General features: G+C 39.0%; 1 protein-coding gene and 1 long non-coding RNA gene across 3 annotated transcripts; one reads left to right on the top strand and one right to left on the bottom strand.

Moving 5' to 3' along the window:
- The first annotated feature begins 461 nt into the window (after positions 1–461).
- Positions 462–882, top strand: LOC145440878 (uncharacterized). Its single transcript, XR_013915642.1, has 2 exons — positions 462–512; positions 576–882. It is a non-coding gene; the product is annotated as an uncharacterized LOC145440878 (long non-coding RNA).
- On the bottom strand, positions 657–6,589 carry LOC145440876 (uncharacterized). Of its 2 annotated transcripts, XM_080318650.1 has the most exons (10): positions 6,225–6,589; positions 5,338–5,441; positions 5,145–5,252; positions 5,003–5,083; positions 4,670–4,936; positions 4,520–4,610; positions 4,378–4,454; positions 3,322–3,435; positions 2,238–2,345; positions 657–1,829 (listed from the first exon to the last, which is right to left on the bottom strand). In XM_080318650.1, the coding sequence occupies exons 1-10, from the start codon at positions 6,292–6,294 to the stop codon at positions 1,686–1,688; spliced, it is 1,164 nt and encodes a 387-aa protein (XP_080174776.1). In that variant the 5' UTR covers positions 6,295–6,589; the 3' UTR covers positions 657–1,685. The 2 variants fall into 2 exon arrangements, with proteins under 2 accessions (XP_080174776.1, XP_080174777.1); XM_080318651.1 differs by lacking the exon at positions 5,145–5,252.
- Between the last annotated feature and the right edge of the window lie 7,733 nt (positions 6,590–14,322).

Genomic DNA, 14,322 nt, shown 5'->3' on the forward strand with positions numbered 1-14,322 from the left:
ATCTGCTACTGGTACGACAACGTCAACTGTGATCGTTTCGTTTGCGGTCAAATTATTTGTGATGTAGCAATGGAGGATCAGTGTAACGTACAATCAGTGAATGACTGAGTGCTCTCACAAGTGACACCGGCGTATCTTGAACAATCCAAACATACACAAGATACATTGATTTAATCATCACTGTATACTTAATGACTTGAAATTGACTCGTAAATTTTGCTCCGAGTCACGAGTCAATGCAGATTTCTGAAGCTCCGAGTCAAGTCAAGTCAAGTCATTTTTGCAAAGTGACTCGAGTCAAGTCAAGTCATACGAAAAAGTTGACTCGAGTCTGACTCGAGTCAAGTCATGACTCGAGTCATCCCAACACTGCGAGGTACGCCAACGAAAGATGCCAAATTAGAGCTGCCGTACCGGACTTGAGAGTAACCTTCACCATGGAAAATATATTAACTACCGATTACACTCTAAATTTCATTGGCGTTTATGAGACGGAAAACAAAACGCCAAAAGTGAGTCGATTTTTACCGCCTGATTGCGTTTCGTATTGCGTGTCACGCTTTTTTGCGTTTTAGGTAACGCTGTCGTGTTGAATATTGCCACAGAGCTCGAAATGAAAACAACTAACCCTGACGTGTTCCAAAATGACGCAAAACTTGAGATGAAAACGAATTTTATTGCAAAAAGCACCAACTCATTTGAAACATGGGTGCAACGTGCAATGCCATTACAAACGTTACGCGGACATATGATGAGCAAGCGACATAATAGGAAACGACACCTGACATGAGGGATTCAAACACTTGAGCATTTATGTTAAGGCTTGTGTTTGGTAAGTGTTAGATTTAGGATAATTTTCGAATCATTAGGACACCTGCTCAAGTGCTGCTTGCTAGGCTGTCATTCTACAATGCATCTATGCTCGAATGTTAGGCAACATTGCCATTATTACAAACCCTACAGCCAGAGTCGGACAACTAGAAAATTTTCAACTTTTTGAGATTAGTTTCGAATTATGCATACACAGCTTTTTTCAATACTAGACAACAATTAAAATTAGAACTAGTTTTTTTCAAACAGTTGGAATTATAGCTAGTATTTCTGAATAGGACTAGAATTAAAATTATATCTACTACTGTTTTTCGAAATGTTGGATTTGAATTGGCATTAGTTATAAAGACTTTTTTTCTTCAAATTAGATTATAATTATAATTACTTAATTAGTGTAAAACTTTAAAACTCAGTCAAAATCAGTACACATCAAGTCAGATTTTATTCTCCTAAGCATTAGAATGGAAAATGTCTGTCTCAGAAAGCTGGTTTCGAACTATACAGCTCTTCTCCTACAGCAATTTCAGGTAAACCAGAACTTAGTTCAAATATAATTATAATTAGAGCTGAGAAGCATTTCCAACATTGGATTAGAATTGAAATTGGAGCAGAGAAAGATTTCACTCCGTTTAGTATAATTTCTAGAATTATATAGTTGTCCAAGTCTGTCTATACCATTGGATAATCTGAATTCTCACAAACAGGCCTCACGGTATTTTTTTACAAATTCGACGTACGTTGCCGATTTGAAAAAGTCGTTTTTTTCGTCTCCGATAAGTGTCTTTTGAATAAATCCGAGGATCATAAATGATTTTGGATATTTAAGGTCCCAGGCATAGTAACAAGACATCAGGTCAATGACCATGCCTGGGATTCCTTGATCTTTTGTGCAGGGTATCATCCACCAACACCCATCCCTGATGAACTCCCGACTCATGGATGGCGATAAGTAGGTGCGATGGGTCCAGTTTTAGGCATTCAACTTTAACATCACGTGCCTGAAACAATAAGAATGTATGAGTCATTCAATATTGCGTTTAATATTATCTGTTGTCAAAATATCAAATCATGACCACCATTATTAAACTAGATTGCTGAGAGACTGGCTAATAAGAATAGAACTTGGAGATCTGACTTATTTACACACAGTTAACACTAATTGATGGCACGCTAAGAGTAACATCAGTAACGAAATACTTTCACTTTTTCTGTATACTCAAGAAGGTTCTGCCTTGGGCATTAGTCACAAAGATGCACCTTGCAATTGAAAAGGTGGGTGAAATTTACGGCATTTCCTCCATTCTACTGTTGTAGCATGGCTGACTACTTGGACCACCTCTGGACAGCCCTCTCACCCACAATACTCAGCAAGATGTCATGGCTCAAAATTTTTAACCTATAATTACCTGCTGTACTGCAATAGCGAGCAACTTTGATGTTGATTTTAAGCGCTTATCCGTCAATTCTTTTTGGAGAAATAGGAGACCTTTCACCTCTTTACTTTCATCTTCTTCCTGGAAAATATAATTTTAATAATGTTATGATTAGGTCACGTGCATATCTCCATGTATCTTAATGGATAACTTGGTTGATACAATTGTAATAAGTGGAAATATTAGCTACGGTTTTCTTGACTTGATCTAAATCAGAGGATCACAAACTTTTTAGACCAGCGATTCCCAACTGCGACTCTCAGAGCCGTATGCAGCTCACATTAACTTTACTTCTACTGCTGATAGACTTCTTCAGATATTTGTCGGCGACGAGCTCTTGCACATATTACTAGCGTCGAGATAAAAGCTAATGGCGAAGCGTAAATGGCAGTAAGTTTGATACTACTCCGCGTATATTACCTGGCAAACTTTTTCATGTGTAATTATGAAGAGCTACAATGTAATTCCATGGGTGGAAAAGAGGCAAATTATACCGATTCCATCCATATAGCTGGGTTTAAATCAGGTTAGTTTAACAGAGGGTTGTAATGACTCTAGTCCGATTCGAGTTACAATTTTCTGATGACTCGAGTCATTTTCTCAAAATACGGAAATGACCCGACTTGAGTCAATCTGTGTATCTTGACTTGGACTCGAGTCATTGCACATGACTCGAACCAGGTCACATGACTCGAGACTTAACCGGTCAAGACTTCATTGTAATTTCGAAGAATAGTAAAGTAACTACACTATTCGGGTTTTGTCTATTGGTACTGGTACTTGAAAATGTGACTAGAAAGTGCTAAAAGTGGGGAAAATTTGTATGTTATAAATGCGAACCATTCGATATCAACAAACAGGTATAAAAATTGGGTTTAACAAGACCTCAACTGGAAACTCAGCAGTCAAAACAATGACTTGGACTCAGACTAGAGTCATAATACCATGACTCGGACTCGACCCTCTGCTCGATGACTTGAACTTGACTCGGTGGTGAATTGAAAATGACTCGACAGTAGGTAGGTGAATGATAATTGATCTAGTATACGGTACTGACCGTTTCTCCAGACATTGCACCGATCATTGTATCCACGGTGGAAAGCATAGTGCGGTAGCGCTGTATGATTTCTGCTGTCGAGCACGATGTCAAAAGCTCGAATTCTTCTCGGATCTGAACATTGAAAAAGGGCATTACTATGTTATCATCAGTTATCACTCGGGCAAGTTTTTGCAACTTTTGCAACTTTTTTACAGCTTCCGACAGCTTCGCAGATACTCATAATCTACGTACCATGGTATTTTAAGCTGTTTGGAGAGATTTTATAGTGCAACTTTTCTCTATTTTTATAGCCAATTTTTACTGAACTTTTATCAAATATTGCGTAAAAATGTAAAGGAGTGATTTAGTAACCATGCTATAAACTATTTTTAGTATTGTTCTACTCCCTTGGGTTTGCATAACGAAGAGCCATATGATAGGTTAGCTGCATCTCAGTGTTATCTATGACACAATGGAGAGAAGTTCAACTCCCCCTGCCAAGCACAACGTTGCCCAAATAATATGTAAATAGATTGCTTTATTTATTCTGTCGTTTAAATTTGAAATAGTTTTCCAATTTCACGAACGCCCAGGCGAGACCGCTGAAAATTACATTTCCACTGGGTCCACTTCTTCTGGTATTCCCGCATTGCATAATTTTCTTGCTGTGTGCCGGGATAAAATGTAATTTTGGGCGGTTTCGTCAGACCGCCAAATGGCGAAATAACAAATTTGACAGCTGAGCAGGAACTAGGTTTTACAACTGACCCTTTCGAGTATCTCGTACCTTAATAATCCAACAAAAATTTTATATGCAACTTTTTACTGCAACTTTTGTCAAAATTAAATGCAACTTTCTCGCGATTTTAGTGCAACAAAAACTTGCCCTAGTTATCACGTAATCACTGAAAATGAGAGTAAATTGAGCACATTTTTGCCAAGAGTTAACATACTTACCAGTTTCACATTGAAAAGATATGGAAATTTCCTTAGTATTTCTCGTACACTTTATGTTGTCATTTCTGCCAATACATCGCGGCGCGAGTCATGCAATTTTCGAAACAGAACGCTGACCTTTGCCCAGTCCGGAGTATGTTTTGTATACTCTTTCATCAGACTTGCTTCGTTCCCAAACTCTGTTTGGTCAACGCCTTGAGGAAATATGACCCAAGGGTTACGAAAACAAGGAACTGATTGAGACCATGATAAATGCTACCTTCGATTGTGTATAATGGTATCTTGATCGTTTTCTTTTTCCTGTGACGAATGTTTCGTATCTTTTGTGAGAGTTTTTTCGAGAAATGTGTCTGTAATTGAGAAACTCGTTAAATGATTATAGGTGGAGAAACTTGTAATATACACTTACCCAGTGATTAGGCCCAATAAATTGCAGGCATGTATACTTTTGACAAAGCAGTCTCGAGAATTCGGAATATTCTCCTTTGGATGTCATATCACCTTGTGATAAGACATGGTATGCACACTCCTCCACAGCAGCATTTATACAATGGACAACTCTTCCATGTTGCAATGCGCATGCAACATGGGCACTGAATTTGGGTAATGTCATTTTCTTGCTGGTAGTTGCGATTCCGGGTTCACTACTTTCTGGATTTGTTTGAACTTCTTCCGCCTAAAATGTGATAGTACTCAATTTATGCGAGCATTCTATGGAATATAGTTCTGCAAATGTTCGCACCGAAACGCAAGTACTTGATGTAGGCAAGACAGGCGAGTCCTCCGTACTAACTTCTCTTTCCATCTGAGTGAGTTTACTTTTCTGTAAAATATACTTCCATGTAAAGGTGAATGCAATAATTACTTTAATAAGTTCTACACACATCAATAGCTTGTGATCGAGAAGTCATTGGATGTTCAAAATCACTATTTGGAGCATGAACATGAGATACTACATTGATCTCGCTGTGTTCGATAGACGTCAACCACTTCTGCAAGACAAGATTAGACAATAAATATCACTCACTTTCTACAATGGAAAACTCGTAGCTATGAATATGGAAACAATATACTCACATCTCTCAGGCTCATCAAACGACGCATGACACCCACTTTGAAATTCATTTTAATAAAATCATCATCCACCAGTAATCCAAAAGCCGAGCTACATACTTCATTTTCTGAAAGAAAATATATACTGTTTAGTCCCAAACGTATGAAATAATAATCACATCACTAGCTTTAACAGGACAAGCTTCAAAAGCACCACACCTGATCAACATTCTTGCTAATAATATACTGTGTGTCACCAATTTGGTGACTGATTTGTGGCCACGGATAGGTGAACTCAGAAAATTTGCAGAACTCAACAGCATCACTACTTTCTACGGCAAATGCATTGAATTTGGACTCGAAATGCAATACATTGAAGCGGTGGTATATGCAAAATATACTCCCCGATGTTTGTACAAACGCAATTGAATTCGAGTAGCTGTTCTGACAAGAACCTAGACCAGTCTTTACAATACATTACACCAGAACAGCACATGACTTCATTTTTATGTCAGAACAAAATAAAAATATAAAGATTTACATGGTGGTAGGAACCTTGAATCACAGGCTGAGAATTCTTGATGGATATATACTTGGATGCAGAACAAGAAATTACACAAATATTTTCGGCATTATCGTTACACTTCTCGTAAAATGTATACATAAGTATGCACGTTGATGCAAGTATCATATGATGCAACGTTACCGGTACAACACAAAATTAAAGAACAGTTGTAGGCTGTACCATCTGTATCTAAAGCGTACAATCCACCAAGAAACATTGCTGCACGTTAGCAAATAATAGTCGAGCTGTTTACATGTAAAATGGCGCTATTTGGCACAACCTTATCAAAGAGAACCTACCTTAATAGCTTTCTATGATTTGCGTGATCGATATACTTAACACTTACCGTTCAATAAGTCGATGTGTCTCTGCTCTATACCGTGTCCTAGCAGAAAATCGGCCAATTTTAAATCCATGGCGTCCAACTACGAATAACTCTAGCAGCCCGCTTCACTCAACGGAAAATTCTGTGAACGTTCTCACTCTTCTCGCGATTGTCACACCATCGAGCGTGCGATACCACATCGTGTGTGACGTAATATTACGAGAAGAGGAAAATGAGGAATGAGCTCGATTTATCTCACCTTTATGTCACTCACGCGAAAACAGACGTCGCTCTCTCGCTATGCCGGTGTTTACTTCACATTCACGCATCTCGAGAGATGGAAAAAAGTCATATTGTGTTTTAATGTAACGCTTGGAATTTAGAGTGTATATATTACCTTTGCTGTGTGAATTCATAGCGAAGAGAAGGAGACAGTACTAAATGTTTAGTTGTCTGTATTTACTTATCGCAATATCGATTCGCCACTGGTAAATCGTGACGCAAAAGACCATAGTTGTTTTATGCGTCACTAAAACTAGTTTTAAATATAATAATAATAATAATAATAATAATAATAATAATTAGTATGTGTTGGCGGCCGTCGCTTCCTACAAAATACTATCGCAAAAGAATTCTGAAGCAAAACACAGACGGCAAATGAAGAATGTGCCACAACCAAAATGAAACTGTAGCACATCTCATGTCCGGCTGTGGTGCACTTGCAGCTACCGAATACACATGGAGACACAATACACTATATTCATCTTGAATTATGCAAACATTTTAACATCACCACTTCGACAAAAAATTGGTACGATTACAGCCCAGCACCAGTGACAGAAAACGAACAAGTAAAAATTCTGTGGGATGTACCAGTTATAACTGACCGCGAAATCAGGAGCAACCGCCCGGATACAATCGTCAAACTCAAAAAGAAAAGAGAATGCTTATTCATTGAACTGGCTGTCCCAGCTGATCACAACCTACTGCAAAAAGAATCAGAAAAACACTCCAAATACGCAGACCTCAAAATGGAATGTGAGAAAATGTGGCGATGCAAAATAAACATTGTACCGATAGTCATTGGTGCTACAGGGGTCGTGAGCAAAAAACTCATGATGCATATCCAACAAATTCCGGGTAACGTTCGATTCGACATGATCCAAAAGATCACATTATTGGGCACTGTGCACATTCTTCGTGAGGCCTTGAATGCACCACTGGACTAAAATTACACTTGTGAGTCACAGCATAATTTCTGTAATTTCAATTCTCCATCTTCAATCATCTCTACCTCTGCTCTGTAACCCTTGCCAATTCTTCATCTGCTGCAATTCTGTAATCTGACTTCTCCGTGTATTGCATAGGAATAACAATCTGAATGTATTACTGAAATTTTAAAAATTTACTCCAATCTCGCCATTTTCCTTTGGGGGCAGGTTGCTCCCCGGATTATGTGTGTATCTACCAGTTTTACTGTGAATAAAGAATATAATTAGTATGTGTTGGCGGCCGTCGACTCCAATTTGAATTTACGAATAACTTCCGCTTTCTGGATAGATTTTAATTTGTCTTGAAATTTTCATCGCGCTGCGCGCGATTCGACGTGGCTTCCTTTTTGGGTTTTAATATAGTAGGACCATTTGCAATTAGAGCCCCACATTACAGATTCGAACAGCAGAGGAAAATGATTCACCCTATATAGAAATACCAATTCGGAATCGTGTACTCCTAACTATACCGACAAACCTGATGAGAGGTCAAGAAATAACAGCATGCAACGAAGTGACTAATAACAATGGGCCCACCCGAAGATGCATCGTCATTTATAACTTGCCCTACATTTTCGGAAGCACCCCTCCATCAACCTTGCCGGTGAATCTCATCACATCCATGGGCTGAGAAAGGATAAATGTTTGATAGTAATATGTAAAACTACTAATATTAATCACGAAATTTATTAGTAAATCTGAAAAAATGTGCAGTCCCAAAACATGACTCGCGATTTCGGTGCGTATAGCAAGCCTATCACAGAATAGAATATAGCCCGGTATTCACCGGAAATGGACATAGGCACTCTAAAATGGGCATTTGGAGTCCAGCTAGCTCATTGCGACTTTACCTGGCATGCGGCCGTAACTTCATGAGAAGTCGAAACGAGGCAGTGTATGGCAACAAGTTTGGCCATCCCTGCATTCGAAGATGAACGGCAAGCTATCGCATGATATAATTTGATAATGTCATCTAACACTGTACCAATTGTCAAGGCTGCCGGTCTAGGCCAGACGCTGTCCGGTCTAGGCCAGACCGGACAGCGTATTCATCTTTTGAGTATTGCTACGCTGTTATTGAGCAGAGTGTAAAACGTTTTTTTTTTTTTTACTTGCTACCGATATTACCGCATTAACAAGTTATACAGCAGTAGCAAACACCCCAAGCGCGCGGATTTGGTTTTTATCATCCAATTAACATATGAATTCAAGATTGAACCCGTACGCCTGCAACATTTTCTGCATCAGACAACGATATCAATTTCATGGATTGGTTGATTAAGTATCATTCCCCGATTTCCTATACATGTGGTGTATTTCGTTCTTGATATTGTGTGATTGCGGGTCAAGCTCACAGCAGATAGTCACTAAATATTCTCAAACGGAGAGCTGAATATTTCGAACAAACGTTTATAACAAAGCAAGTAACTTTTTGAGATTGGCAAGGTGCATGCCCGGTTAGTGTTGATATTTTATGCCGCCAGCGCCATGCATAGAGTGGTCCGAAGTTGAAATGCAAAGAATTTCAACCAAAGATGCTACAACGTCATGAAAATTTTCATATATATGAAAAAGGTTCACAGTGCCGAAGCTACCAATGTTCGTTTGTGAACGTGATCCTTTAAATCTCCGAGGTTCACACCATCCCTAGTTCATACCTCGTTTCAATACCCGCTAGTATCTGGCATTTGAGATACAATAATATGGTAGCACCAAACAATCGAGAGTGTAAGACCCGATGAAATATGAGGCAACGCCTCTTCAACTGGGTTCTGGCTGAATCTAGCTTCCAGATCCCCGCGCCTAGATCAGGATCTACATAAGGGACGGGCAATTTCTTCATTCGGCGGTCCGGATATGGCGAAATGTAGTAATCCCTAATAGATACAGTAAACGCCTATTTATTCACATGCACTTGTACAAGGATTAATCGTATTTAATGTAAATTTTATGTTTGAAGCATAGAAACCAAAACAGTATTCCATGTATGTAATGTATATCAATAGCTGTTGAAGTCAATGAGACATATGTGGTCGATCACATTTGCGAACATGTTATTTGAACTCTGGCTGCATATTGCACACAAAGAAAACAAAAAAACTACAGAATAACAAAATAATCACTCTTATTTGTATCCTAAAAAGGAATGAATAACCTACAGGCACAATAATTTGACGTATTAGTAAGTACAGTGGGTAATTGCGGCAGACTGTGACCGCAGGCCGTATGCAGTGCGCCCCCGATATCATGTGTTGTCTGCGAAAGAGGGGTTGGGATTTTTTATAAAGTTATCAAGATATCAATTGATTACGGTTCAGTATGACCGTAAATGCCAGAAATGCAAGCCTTTTCGTATTGACCAATTTCCGCGTAAGCTTCACTCCCGCACTCTACTCACACACACACACGCTCAAGAATAACCTACAGTCACTATTAATTGAAGTGATAGGCAAGTAGTGGGGGATGCGGCAGACTGTGGCCGCGGGCAACATTATCATTAGGGCGGTTTTTTACTTGAAAAACGGAAGATTTTGACCTAAAATATCAAAATTTTGACCTTTTTTGACCTTGAAAAACTAAATTTTGACCAAATTTGACCGAGCATATGCAAATTAGGTGTTTTCCCACATAATGTTAGAATTGTACTACTTACCTTCATTTCTATGGTTGGAACTGTCTGCCCTTACGAATTAGTTGGCCTGAAAAAGTTTTTTGACTCAAACACTGACAAATTTTTACACGAAAAAACTTTATTTGAGCGAAATCTAACCCAATGAAGATTTCCAGCAGTTTCAACACGTAACTTAGTTGTGGGTACACTGGTTGTGACACACCGTGTTGCTTTATTCTGCCAATGGTACCCACATCACCATTTTTCATATTGCGCTTCTTGATATAAGAACCATGCAATGTTAATGCAGTCTTGCTTCAGTTAGGATATTGCGGTACGTTGAGCATAACACCATGCCAACCTATTTGTTTCAGTTGGAACAGTCCAGTTTATGATTCACAATGTGCAGACAATTGTCCCTTTACAACTGTAGGCCTATAAAGTAGGCTAACAAGCCGTAAATGTCAAATGTTAAGTTCACCGACAGTACAAAATCTACGATACAAACGAAATACAGGTTGCAAACTAATATTTACATTGTAAACAGTTTTGACATATTCTGACCTAACGCGACAATTTTGACAAAATTACAGCCGCTTTTTTATCTTTGTAACCCTACTCCCGCGGTCGGCCTCCAGGCCAAATTTTAATGCATCAACCAAAATGTTCATAAAACGCGAAAAACGGGACTTGAACCGACGCCCAATATATCGCCGTGAACAAGAAATAGCAGCCTAACCAACTGAGCTACTCGGAAGGCTCAGGCGAGTGAAGTGACGATGATATTGAAACCAGTCTACGCGATTTCTCAAAAGTGAAAGAGAAATTTGTTTTTCGTTTTCACGTGACGTGATACATAATCCTTCCCATGGTGAATGACCACGTGGTGGTCTTACATATCAATTTCGGCATTCAAACAAGACATTACTGAGCTTGAAATCTTTACGCAGCCGAGCGCACCGCGACAGGGAAGTTTTCGTTATAAGCGTTACTCACGGCCGCCGCTGATTACGTCATCGCGATAGAGGCAACGCGCGATGTAATTAGTGTTTATTTGGCTTTGCCTGGTCCAGTTATATAAGTCCAAATCCATGTTACTGATCTTATAGATACTATTGATCGTACATAACTAACAAAATGTTCAATTTGCAACTGCACAAGGCCATCGTAAGTAAATATATTGCCTTGTTTGACACTTCTCATAGGCGCGCGATTTCTCTTGTTGCTTCATTTCATATCAATTTGAAACGTGTTCTACACATCGAATGTCCGATACAGGTTCGTCAGTATATGGGCATATGATCAACATCTATTCAATGAAGTCCACAGTAACTTCGTATAACATATAAAACGGATGATTCAACTGTCTGTATGATGTTGTTATTACAGGCGCGAGTACCATACACTCGCGCCAACTTACACACCCATGTCTGCAGTGTTTAGCACTGGCGTCGTGTAACTTATATAAGACCAAACTTCGTGATACTGATCTTGTTGAAGTGTTATGGACTGCATCTAACTATGTGTGTAACATTCAACTGTATAAGACAATCGTAAGTGAATGTATATGGCCTTATGCGGCAATGCTCATACGTGCGCGGCATTTTTCATGTAACAGAATATTGCTTTATTTCACACAAATTTGAAGCGTATTCTATCCAACTAATTCCCGATAATATGGTTGCAATGAACTCTTGCGATCAACAACTACTCTAAAACGACAACTGTGTCTGCTTACGACGTGTAGAACGGAAGATATAAGGAATTATAAGATTAGCGTTCATTCAGGCGAACTGAGCTACACATTGTATTTTGTGGGAAACGTTTTTCTGTATTCAATCTGCATTTTGAACAGGTTATGCCATAAGGCAATGGGTTATATATAGCTGGTCGTATGCGTATCGACAAACGCTATTTATAGACGATCATTGTAACCGTTTATGACCCCTACAACGCAAGATGTCGTTAATTGATTGAAGCGTGTTTGTGAAAAACTGTGCATGGATCCTCTAGGATCCACCCGCGGCGAAAGGGTTCGGGACTTTGCCGATGAAATTTTATAAAAAGAATTCAGAAAATACAATGACGGAAATACCATTTAAGGGAAAAACTGTTTCACATTTACTTGGTTTTGGGAATAAAAACCGTTGTCGTGACCGGGTCACATATTTGACAAAGAATTTTCGACAGTTTGGATTATGTTGCAGGCCATTGAAAACATGTCTGAACCTGAGTGGAGCGCCTTTAAATACAAAGTAAATGAAGTTCGGGAAAGCGTCGAAAAAGAATTCGAGCATTCTACTCTATTTGGGAGAGGTAGTGCTCACCACGCAGCAAGGGGACGGTTATTTCAATGTTTAACATTTACTGAGACGACAATTCTGAAGGAGAAAATGCAAAAGCGCCGAGCTGCTTGGGCGAAGGAGTTTGCGAAAGGCCTTATTGAGGAGACCAAGCAAAAGTTATCGGTATGTTGGTATTACGATATTTGAACTGCCATGGTCTTGGAATATTTCATTAATGATCTGTGTTGTTATTTTCGATTGTTTATAATCGAATATGTACTCGTTAACGTCTGTTTTGCATCGTTTCGTTAGTGGCGTATCTTGCTTGTCTACTAGTTGCTTGTTTTTGTTAATGTTACGTCATACAGACAAAATAGTTTCTACATTTCGAATTAGATTCACCCTATTACCGACTTTTGCGACTGATGAGAGTCAGTCGAAAATCTTTTAGCGAATAAATTAACAATATGAAGTTCCTATGACTTTGTTATCGATCGGATTAAGTAGGCATACCCTCTCTTCTTCTCTCTTAACAGCTGGTTTATTAACTTATGCCTCGCGGATCTAAATCGCTTGTTACGATTCAGCATAGATCGCATATCTGCCATGAACCGACTTCCCAAAAGGATATAATGACGATAACTTGAAATATTTCTCCGTTCTCGCCAATCAGGTCAGAGAAACCAGAGAGTAGAAACATTTTCTATCGTAGAATGCTAGAATTGATTCCGTAAAAATTATGCCCAATATTATAACAGCGTTCAGATCCAATTCCTATAATATACATATGGTTGTGTTTAATACAAAAATCTATTTAAAACAAACATGTTTTAAACAAAGCCCTTGACGTCGTTACAGTCGTTACGTCACAAATATTTAATTGCGAAGTCATAGTGGAACGATATTCACAATTGAAAATATTGGGTAAATATAGCTCCTTTGACGAAATAGGCTTCCATTGGCTGTCATACGAGCCGAAACATCTTAAACCAGGACTTCATCCTCTTGCAGCATTTTTACGGTCGGCAATCAACATCATCAGAACATTCATTCCGTACCAATGTTCTATATTTACGTACGCATAGCTGTTGACCCGACTATTTCGAGGGTTCCAACAATCCTAAATCGTATACGTCGGCTACATCGGGTGGTTATTGTCGTCCGTAGGCTCATACAGCATGTTTTTAGAAAGTATTCACACAACCATGGCATGATTATACAACTTCAGAAAAATGCACAAAAATCACAATAATATGGATGAAAACGGGCCGCCGGGCACCTCTCAAATTTTGTAGAGGCCGCGGGCTGCAAGAATGTAATATCGAGACAAAATAGGCCACAGTTTTAGCACCAGCCATTTAGATATTCAGGCCAGTACAACGCTATGTTCTCTAGCATGGGCGATGGGCACAGTTACCGCAAAATAAATAATTTAATTGAAGAAATACGAACACGTCATAATATGATCAACTACATTTATTGTTAACTATGAGCTGTGGGCGATTCTTGACACCACTTTTCAACGACTAAGGAATCGATGTTGTGGCTATAGCACGACATGGTACTATCTTAAATATTTTCTCCTCGTAAACTTTAATATTGTGGGGAAGCTATGCGCCGTTTTCTAAACGTCTCGGCCTCGAAGTTAACTGACCATTGCACGCCAAGTCAACATACCCAATGTCCATTCATATCAGCTGATTTTCCCTACATATAATGTTGTCATCAACACCGAGTATTTTCAGCTAGTGAGAAAAGTGATGTAGGACACCGGAGAATAGCTTATTCTGAAACATTAACAACAATATTTTAAAACTGAAATCCATTTCGGCATTTCAAAATGCTTTATTTAGCAAGTCTTCCGAAATATAGAATCATGTCGCGGGCTTGAAAATATGTCGTCGCGGGCCGCGTGGTGGTGGTCCCTGATTTAAACTGTACTTGATGTAATT

This window comes from Botryllus schlosseri, chromosome 6 (genome assembly GCF_051294905.1).
Source record: "Botryllus schlosseri isolate E-star chromosome 6, Bs_hap1, whole genome shotgun sequence".
Classification (NCBI taxonomy): domain Eukaryota; kingdom Metazoa; phylum Chordata; class Ascidiacea; order Stolidobranchia; family Styelidae; genus Botryllus; species Botryllus schlosseri.